Genomic DNA, 10850 nt, shown 5'->3' with positions numbered 1-10850 from the left:
CAAGGACAGGATGCAGAAGGGAGAGGCAGCAGAAGTCAAACCCCTCTCTCCATTACTGCCTTGCCTCTTCCATCTAATTGAATTTTCTCACTGCTCCTTCCAAGGCTCCCAGGGGTGCCAAATGCCTGAGTTTCTTGTTGACCCAGGCAGTATCTTTTCCAAGCTACATCTCTGTTCCCCAGGGAGGCATCAGTGGTGTCAATATCTGCACAGGCTCTCCATAGGCAAGACAGGGTGCTGGGAGCAAAAAAGCAAGGTAGCAACCTTGCTGTGCAGCAACAGCAGAGTGCACGTGAGGTGGCACCTCTTTAATGTCTCTGTCTTTTGGCCAGCAATTTTGTACAAAAATTGTCCCACTTGCAAGGGACAGAGTTGAAGTGACTTCTGTGCCAAACACAGCAGACATCACTGTACACCATGCGGAAGAGGCCAGTTTGGGGTTTGACACTAGTCACAAGCTAAATATGCTCTCTGGCATGTCTTCCAAGCAAGACCTGAGAGCAGGGCTCTTATGGTATTTCAGGTTTTCTTATAAAAGGATAATCCCCCGGCAATATGTGCTGCAAGTACCCATGATGCACTTGATATGAAGCTCCCTGTTGTGGTGGTCCTGTTAGCAGAGGGACTGAGGTGTTTCCATGGCTCTCGATCCAAGGAAGCGAATCCAAAACCTGATTTGTACACTGTATAGGCACAGAAAGTAATTTTCAAATATGGAAGGCAGCTGCTGAAGGAGGATATTCACTGTCAGTAATGAAAAACGGATTAGGAAGGCATTATTTACACTTGATAAATCAGAAATGGCATCAAAGAGAGCTAGTATTACAAACTATTAATGAAAGACATGATAATGAAACAAATCACATAATAGATCACAACGAAGTGATTCACTGTAACGAATACTGATAGTAAGTAAGTGAACTGTGCACTCTGGGGATACGATTTCAAATCCATTCCAGTGAGCCTGGTAGCAGTGAGAGCAAAAAGAGCACTTTTAGAAAGAGCTTGACTCTGTTCCATTGCTCACTCTGATCGCATCCACACCTTACATTAGCTCTCCTTTTGATGACGTATAAGGTAGATAAAAATGAAATTACATGCCAAGACCCATTATATATGTTTATTATTTTTTTATGTCAAAGTAACAACTGAAGTATCATCACCCAATCAGATATAAGCCAACATTCCTCATTTCACAGAATATTGTGATTAAGTAAACATTAAATGTATTAAAAAGTCAGTCAGACAATGTTTCTTCAGCATAGATTAGAAACTCATTTAATTCTTATGATTATAGAAAGCACATTGCTGCTACAGAACATGGTAGTGCCTTGAGAGTGAAACAAGCCTAAAATTCAGATCTTCATACAGATTTTAAATTTTGGAGGTACTAAAGGTGGAGCCTTTGATTAAACAGAGGGATGCCCTATGTAGCTTGTGTACAATATTTGTATTCCGATCACACACATGAAACTTCAGGTGGTGTACAAGTCATGATTTCCTTTCAGATTCATCTGTATCCTAAATACTTCCTGAGTCAATTCTGGCACTGTCAAAGCCTACCAAATCAAACATTAATTTGTGCATTTATAGCTAAATATGTTTCTATTTATTGTGCATTTTCAAAAAGAATTAGGCTTTTTTTTTTTTTTTTTTTTTAAGTAAAGGCATTCACACATATAGCACTGGAACGCCAGTTAGATGGCCAAAAATGGGCACTGCAGAAGTCATCAAGCTGAGCAGGATGCTGCCTAAGCCTGCCAGTAAGCTGCAATGTTACTGATAACAGCCTCTGTTAAAAGACCCTTTGGATCTCAAGGTTCTCAGCTGAGGTTCTGGCTCAGCTACAAGATTTTACAATCAAATGTCAGTGGGAGGCTTACTGACACAGGGTGAACTCCTGAATAACAAATTCTTTATTGCTCTCTGTTATGGTCTTATAGAAAAAGGGAGCAATATATGGTGAGGCTGGAGAGTTGTGTAGTTTGTTTGGAAAATAATTTTGAGAAAATCTAAATTTTATTAAATGTTGAAATTGAAACATTTATCAAATTAATAAATATTGACAGATTTGACACAAGAGCTAAATTTAACTTACTCACAAGTTATTACTGCAACAAAAATGTTTGAGTATGTTACTACATATGTCTACCATTATGAATGCTCAGATCAAGTCCACAGAGTCATGTTACAGATTTAAATTTCTGTTTTCTAAATTTCAGTCATGCAAAGTTTTTGAGTATCTCTAATAGGATTGGAATACAATGTTCACATTAAACATGTTTCATTTACTGTGATGCTTTTAATGCATTGTTTTGACATTCCTTCACAGTAATTACAATACCTTCAGAATTATAAACCACAAGTAAATCAAATTAGCGTGAATTTGGAGAAGCAACACACTCAGAAAGAATCACAAATCAAGCAGCTGTGGATAAAGTTGCACTACAGTGCGGTCATCACTTTCATCCTTGGCAAGCCACCTTAAGGGAAAAACATAAAAACCTGTCAGAGACACCGCACATATAAAACTTAACAAACAGACAAATCATGAGAGCCTACTTCTGCATCTTTGGATTTCTAGGAGAGTTTTTACACTGGTTTAAACAGAAGCAGTAACCATCCTGAAGAAAATAGTGCTGGGTTTTTTTTTTAGTATCCATATTTTCATCATTTAAAAGTGTAATTAACTTTATAAAATACACATTCATTTTATTTGTTGGTCGTATAGGTGACAAGTAGATCGTTTCATTCAGTGGACAAAATTGGGATATTTTAAAGTAAGGAAACCTGTCCTGTGGTTATTGTCCACAATTTAAAGTAAGGAAACCTGTAGCAGGTTATTGTCCATGTATTCCATCCAGGGAGTCTTTATTTCTCATATCTCCCTGTCAGCTCACAAAATACTGAGTTGTATGGTGAGCCTGATCCGTGCTCTATAAGACCGTATGGAGGTTTTACTATTTAACTATATGGGAAATAGACCTGAGTCCAAAGCTCAAGTAGATTGATGTTAACTGGAACCATGGAGGCAATGATATTAATTTCCAAAGTGAGTTAAAAAGCTTCTAACACATTTACAAGGCTTATGACAGACTACCTGATGTACTGTCTACTAAGGAGTTAGTACGGGAGGGATTCCCAGCCGTTACAGCGTTAATGTAGCTCACAACTGAAGTTGAAACATTGAATAGCTGGGAGATATGGCTGAAGCTAAACAGCTTCACGCTGAAACACAACTAATCTTGGCAGATAAAATTGCTTATGGAAGTCCCAGAGCCAAGGAAAGGTGTGACATGTAAGCTAGACAACAGGCATTTAAAACAGTTAGTAAAGGATGCCCACCTCCTTTCAGGTTTCTTAGAGATGAATATCTTCTAAAGTCAGCATATGTATCAGAGGAATCTTTTCTTTGTGAGAGAATGAACCCATTCCCCACTTATGCAGTAGGCTATGAGATGAGAAGCTCCATGTCTGAGCTGGAACAGGGACATGAACGTACAGTTTCCTGCATCTGAGGAGTGCCCCACAACCTCTGGGTCACTGAGCACTCTGAGGTGGACCTCCTAAATCTCTTCTACTGAAATTCTTGTATTTTGAGTAAGTAGGTACACGTTAAGGTAAGGAGGTGAATCTAACTTTCCAAGGTCCCAGTTAAATGTCCTAGTCAGCAGACTAGAATCAACCTGTGTCAGTCACTCCCCCACATCAATGATGTGATTCAAGTTCTTGCTCCAAATGGATCTCTTACATACCTCTGTGTTTTTACCATTAGACTTTAAATAAAATTGGAAAGAAAAAATCTCTGGAAAAAAAAATGTTTGTTGCGAGCTGTCTTTTTCAAGAATCTTCCTCTGACTGATGTGGTCCGAGAACTCTTACAAGCAAAAGAGATGAAATGACATTGACTCAAAATCACATCATGGATTATGTTGTGCACCTGGGTGATATCGTGGTCTAAGGACTTTTGCTGATGCCCGTTAACCTAAATTTAGGTATCTAGAAGATTAGATAGTACCCAAGCACATCTTTGGAAGAAGTTTAATGGAGGGAAGTTTAATGTGTTGAAAGAAATTCAATGTTTTTGACTTTGGTAAAAGCTACACGTTTTCATGACTTAGGCTGTAGAGTCCAACTCACTGTCCAAGAACTAAAAAAATGTTGCTTTTTTGGGTTCAACTGGGATTTGGCTTCCATGAATTGTTAAGTTTACAGAAACATTTAAGAGAAGGATAAAGTTAAATATTCTTGGCTACCATTTCGGTTTTCAGACCACCAGGCAAAATCCCTCTTTCGAGATACGGGGAACTTGTAAGTTTTCACACTTCTCTGTTCTCCAGATGCATTAAAAAACTGTTTTTTACACTTAGGAAGACATGAATGTGTTTGCTTCTGTTGTTTACTCTGAAATGCTTTAAGCTGTAAACTGTATACTGTAGTGAATAGTCACTCCAAATACACCTTTAAATTTTATTTCCAACTTCTGGAGGTGTGTTGCTTCAGTTTGATGCAGACTGAGGTGGATCTTCTTTTGGTATATTAGAAGCCCTTCACCCCAGGACCTTTATATCCAAATAAATGTCTAAATTTAGATAATTACCCTCTTACATTACATTGTAAAAAGGTTTCTTTTATCTTTACCCCATTTGCTCAATATGTCTTAAGCCCATACTAAGCAGACGTTGAAACAGAAGGATTTTAATGTTGCTTTTGGACAATAAAATAAAAACCCACTACTTTTTCTCCAGATTTGTATCTATACTGCCATATCCTTCCATCCTCCCACAATCCCATATTTCTGATTCCCTCCCATGCCTGTTTGCATACCCGTGATGTGCTTGTCAGAGCTACATATGCGCTAATACATGTGTAATGGTTTACCAGACAGCTTCTACCTCTTGAAAATGGCATACTAATATCTTCTCTTGGCAAAGGCACTAAACTGTGTCTCTCCCTCCTACAGTCATCCAGTTTTAATAACTTTGAAAAATATAGTGACTTCCTCTAAATATTCTTCTGATAAATAATTTTGAAATTGGCCAAAAGGTTCAAAAGTTACTGGGGATGGACTGATAGGAACATAGCATGGTTAAAAAATTCTTACTGTTTTAGGAAACCACTGAGAGGCTAAAAAGACTGCTACTAATTCTTATTAAAAAGAAAGCAACACCTACAGAGTGATAATGAACTGATCTACCTACCTGTTACAGTTGAAGCAATACACTGAACTCCTAGATGAATCTGTGATTTCTACTTTTTCCAGAAACCAGCCACTTCCTGTAGAAGGTAAAAAGGAGCAAATTTAATATAGCAAAACAAAAATAAAGCATAAGAAAGATTTTTGATTTAATTTCCAAACCCTGTGTGTTTCAATACTTCCACATGTATTCAATATCAATAATAAAACTGAAATATAGATAATTCAAATTACTACTAACTTCTCTCAACTTTACAGAGAAAGTCTTTGATGTTTTTGACAGAAAATATAAAGGAAAATTTATATTACAACTTAATGCATTTTTCCACATTGAACAGAGCAGGCAATAACACAAATGAAACAGAGTGCATGGTAATATTGAATACATTCTTGAAATTCCATTTTGCCCTTTTTTGGTACTCTGAAGTACACCCCAGTGGGCTTTGATTTTCAGTGTCCACCAAACAGTAAGAACAGATAGACTTTAATGGTAATTTCTTTAATGGTAACCTAAGCTCTTAAACAATAGGAAAACAGAAAATCTATTACTCCTTTCTAATTAATATATTTATATATATAAGCCAAGTGGTGAATCTGAATGCTGCTCATATCCGTATTTCCTCAGCAGAAGTGATTCAGAATAGCAATTGCATTTAGGCCAACACTCATATCTGTTTTAGCTTTAAGAATGTATTTAATACCTACTATAATTTCCTGGTTTGCTGTGTGAAAAATACCTTCATTATTGGGCTGTAGAATTTTATTTCATAGAATATTAAAATATGAAAATTTTTAAAATAAAACTTTATCATAGAGCTACAGTGTTTGTGCTGGCATCTTTAGTCATGTTTGCCAATGCGAACACTTAATGACAATATTTAAAAACTAATTAGGATCATATTGCTACTAGTTGAAAACCTTTTGGTATTCTTTGCATGTCCTAGAGATAAAATACTATATTCTAGCAAATTATTTTGGTTTTAAAATATTTGGACAAAGTACTAAGTAGGCTAAAACCAATAAAAATATTTGTAAGTAGGATAAAAATATAATATAAAAATATTTGCAAATTGTAGCAATTTAGATAAAACATAAGGGCATAGTGATGTTTCTCACCTTTCATGGGCATTTTCAAACAATTAGCTAGAATAACTAGGCCACAAAGGTGTCTACATTTTTCATCTTCAATTCGCAAGAGTCATTTATTGATATTGTGACGTACTTTTGGAACTCCTTTAATGAAATCTAGTGAATGGTTTAATATATCATAGACTCTACTTGGAATATATGACCTTTCATGAAATCTCTGTAATTCAGAGTCAAGATGATCAGCAATAAAAATTTACAGTCTCTCAAATTTACATGGCACTTTACACATGAATATAAAGACATGTTTGCTCTCTTGAAAAGTTTAAAATCTAATGCTTTATCCTTTATTGACAAAACTCCTACAGACTTCACTGAAATCTTCAGGTATGGAGAAATCTAGAGGCAGCTAGGAAAGATTAGCACACAGAGGTGTTATATTTGAGGATGCTTGTGAGGATTACAGCTGATGTGACAAAAGGCACTTGGAGATAATTTCAGAGAAAAATTTAGAGGAAGGTAGTCATGGACATAAGACGAATGAACACACGCCAGCTGTGCTAGGAAGGCAGTATTAGCAACTATGTGATGTTCATCAGGACAGAGAGGAAAGCTGATCATGTTGTTCATAGTTTGGGACCAAGAAAATGAAAGTTCAGCCTTTATTTCCCCTGCAGACTTCTGTGAAACAGTCAGAGCGTTAAAAGTCTGCCAGTGTGGAGTTCCCTTCCAGATCAGTTCTAAGTTGAACTGTGTGCAGGTGCAGCAGCTAACATGAATGAGATGAAAGTCAGCAGGAGGATTTTATTTATTATAGGTATTTCAAAAGGTTTGGTGTTTTTTCTTTTTGAGTTTTCAATACCGTCACATGTACAGCATGACTAGGTAGTCAGAAAAAAAACCTGTTCAGCTTTTACCTAAATAAGAACTACCATTTGCAGAATTTTGCTTGGTTCATCATGGGTAAGTCCTACTTGAACAACCTAGTGGCCTTCTACGATGGAGTTACTACCTCAGTGGAGAAGGGAAGAGCTAAGGATGTCATCTGTCCTTCTGTAGGGCCTTTGACTCAGTCCCCTACAACATCCTTACCTCTAAATTGGAGAGAGATGGATTTGATGGGTGAACAGTTCAGCGGATGAGGAATTGGTTGGATGGTCACATTCAGAGGGTAATGGGCAACAGCTCAATGTTCAGATGGAGATCGATGACAAGTAGTGTCGCTCAGGGGTCCGTACTGGGATTGGTACTATTTAACATCTTCATCAATGACACAGACAGTGGGATCAAGTGCACCCTCAGCAAGTTTGCTGATGACACCAAGCTGCGTGGTGTGGTCGACAAGCCTGTGGGACAGGGTACCATCCGGAGGGATCTGGACAAGCTTGAGAAGTGGGCCTGTGTGAACCTCATGAAGTTCAACAAGGCCAAGTACAAGGTCCTGCATGTAAGTTGTGGCATCCCTGGTATCAATACCTGTTGAGGGGTGAAGGGATCGAGACCAGCCCTGCAGAGAAGGACTTGAGGGTACTGGTGGATGAAAAGCTGGACATGAGCCGGCAATGTGCGCTCACAGCCCAGAAAGGCAATTGTATTATGGGCTCAATTGAAAGAAGCATGGCCAGCAGGTCCAAGGAGGTGATTCTGCCCCTCTACTCTGTGCTGGTGAGACCCCCTGCTGGAGTACTGCATCCAGGGTTTTCAGCACAGGAACGACATGGACCTGTTGGAGTGGGTCCAGAGGAAGGCCACAAAGATGATCAGAGAGCTGGAGCACCTCTCCTGTGGAGAAAGGCTGAGAGAGTTGGAATTGTTCAGTCTGGAGAAGAGAAGGCTTCGGGGAGACCTCCTAGCAGCCTTTAAGTACTTGAAAAGAGTTTATAAGAAAGATAGGGACAAACTTTTTAGCAGGACCTGTTTCAATAGGACAAGGGGTAATGGTTTTAAACTAAAGGAGGGTAGATTCAGAGCAGCCATAAGGAAGAAATTTTTTACAATGAGGTTGATGAAACACTGGAACAGGTTGCTCAGAGAGGTGGTAGATGCCCCATCCCTGGAAACATTCAGGGTCAGGTTGGACAGGGCTCTGAGTAACCTGATCTAGTTGAAGATGTCCCTGCTTACTGCACAGAGGTTGGACTAGATGATCTTTAAAGGTCCCTTCCAACCCAAACTGTTCTATGATTCTATGATTCTCTCATCCTGGATATGATAAACCCTTGCCACCTTAGAGTGACTCATGCACTTAGACAAATCAAGTTTTATTAAACCTAATCCTATTTCTTTCAGATAGGTTAAGCAAAACAGACCTGACTAGAATATCTCAATACAATCAGACCTTTTTGACTCAAGCTGTACATTGGCTGCAAAGTCTGTGTATATATTTGCAGATCTGTAAGGGCTTTTATCACCACTAGATGCAAGCTCAAAATACTATATACCCTAGTCTCTCACCTTATTTTTTTGTAAAATTCAGGTTTTAGAGTTTATATGTTATACACTGTACATAGAAACAGTTTTCATCCTCATGTGTGGGCATGTACTGTAGCTACATCCTAACAACATCAGGACAAGACCTGGTGCACACTAGTGTTGTCCTCGTAGTTTAGCTTTCACAAGAAGAAAAGCTGTATGTGTGTCAGAGAGAGCTAAAGCATGCTTTGACTAGATTGCCAAACTTGCCCAAACATTTCTTAGATAATGGAAAGCTTTTGAATGCGGTTTGAAAATTCAATCCTATGTTATTTCGGACATCTAATAGGAGTTTTGGCTAAGCAATGTGTGAAGGATAAAACCTTCTGAGGTTTATGCTAACTAGATCTCTGTCAGAAAAAAAAAATCAAGGTAAAGTCAAGGGAAATGTAACAGAGACAAAGGGAGCGTAAGCAAGAGCAGTCAAACTGACCTCATTTGTATACAGATTTGTATTAGGTAACTGTAGCAGTAGCATGACTTCAAAAACCTTTCTGAATGTCAGGCAGACCTTTAAGCAGAAAATTTTTATAAGGCTACTGAATGCATGCAGTATACTCACCAAATCCTTTCCCATCGTGACCAATTTCAATTGAATGTAGGCTTCCTAATTTTTTTGTCTTAATCTTGAATGTATCAACCTTTAATATTAAAAGACAGTTACTAAAAATAATATACCAATGTCTGGAAACTTACACATTTGTTTAGGTCAGTTCTGAGACTAATTCAAATGTAATAAAACCAATTCAAAATAGGTGGCTGACGTTCAATGAAGTTTATTTTCCTTACTAAAGATCTGTGGTATAGATTCTTTCCTAACGGGTCTCAGTTTAAACATTCACTTTTCATCTTATAACAGGACAATCCCTACCTCTTTCCTGACTTTCATATACTGGAAAAATATTTTTTGCTTTCTTAGGAATTCTCAACTGATATAGACTTCTAAAACGTTTTCAGAATATGATACGTAAACATATGTTTAAGAACATAAAAGATAAAGGCTTACACTACATGCACCGTTATCTCTTTCAAATATTGTGTGTTTTCATTTAAAATATTACCTTGTTTCATATTATGAATTTTTTATAAATTGGACCCTTTTTTCATAAGCCATTTGACACCACTGGCTACTCTTTGACTTAGCTGGATTGCTGGCAGGATTTCTATGTATCTACTCTTCTTTTTCAAAGAGCAATGACACCTCCTGTGTGGTACTAGGCAAAAGGAAGTACTACTCAAGACTATTACTCGCTCCTTGTTCCCATAGGTAACTAGATTTATTAACCTCCTCAGTACGGAAGACAATACATGGGTAAAGTTCTTTTAGAAGATATTCACAGACATCCTGGCTGAAGAAACTCAGACCAACTGCACGTAAAAAGATATGTAGTACTGCTGGAGATAATGAGGTACATCTCATAAGGAAGATATTTTAACTGGAGTTTTAATTGTTCAGCCATTACCTTTCAAGAAATCCACAGGAGAAAGATATGGAAAACATATTTATTTCCTGCTACATAAGGGTAATCATGATTATACTCCATTCCACAGGTGGTGAGCAAATGGAGCAATTCCTTTGCCAGAGCAGTATGTTTATTAAAATAGGAGAACATTCTGCTAAGGTACTAGGACATCGTACAGAGAATCAGCATTCTTATGCAAATATCTGTATCTCAACTAGGGGCCTGTGAATAGCCTAAAGCATGATGGATACCAAAATTGGGTTGATATGCATGATACCATTTTATCTGGTTATAGGCTTATACATTCAGTGAAGCTCACAGCGTCAGTTTCCATGGCGAAGTAAAATGATGGGATGTAGGAGACTATGTATTCTCAAGCACAATATTCAGTGTTTGTGCAACAGCAAGGGATGTTGCACATATATGCACATGCACAGGCAGTGCATGCTCTGCATTTCAGCTCAAGGAAACGCAGAACTGGGCAGATGAGTGGATGCAATATGATGATGTGTTTGGGACTAAGAGACAGCAGAGCAACAGAGTCAGCTAGATACAACTAAAATGTCCCTTGATTACTCTGGTGAAAAGGCGAAACACAGAGATAGCTGAGACTATATCTCATCTAGTGATGC

At 37.9% G+C, this 10850-nt stretch overlaps 1 protein-coding gene across 1 annotated transcript in view; it reads right to left on the bottom strand.

Moving 5' to 3' along the window:
* Nucleotides 1-2413: 2413 nt before the first annotated feature.
* Nucleotides 2414-10850, bottom strand: part of LOC104374501 (lipoxygenase homology domain-containing protein 1) — a 191891-nt gene continuing 183454 nt past the window's right edge. The window contains exons 56-58 of the mRNA XM_086609313.1: nt 9318-9396; nt 5202-5277; nt 2414-2483 (exon numbers count right to left, since the gene is read on the bottom strand). Coding sequence (XP_086465439.1) covers nt 2414-2483; nt 5202-5277; nt 9318-9396 — 225 coding nt within the window. The remainder of the gene's footprint in view (nt 2484-5201; nt 5278-9317; nt 9397-10850) is intronic.

Source organism: Tauraco erythrolophus, chromosome 3 (genome assembly GCF_009769465.1).
Source record: "Tauraco erythrolophus isolate bTauEry1 chromosome 3, bTauEry1.pri, whole genome shotgun sequence".
Classification (NCBI taxonomy): Eukaryota; Metazoa; Chordata; class Aves; order Musophagiformes; family Musophagidae; genus Tauraco; species Tauraco erythrolophus.
This window is presented reverse-complemented; position numbering and strand designations above follow the sequence as displayed.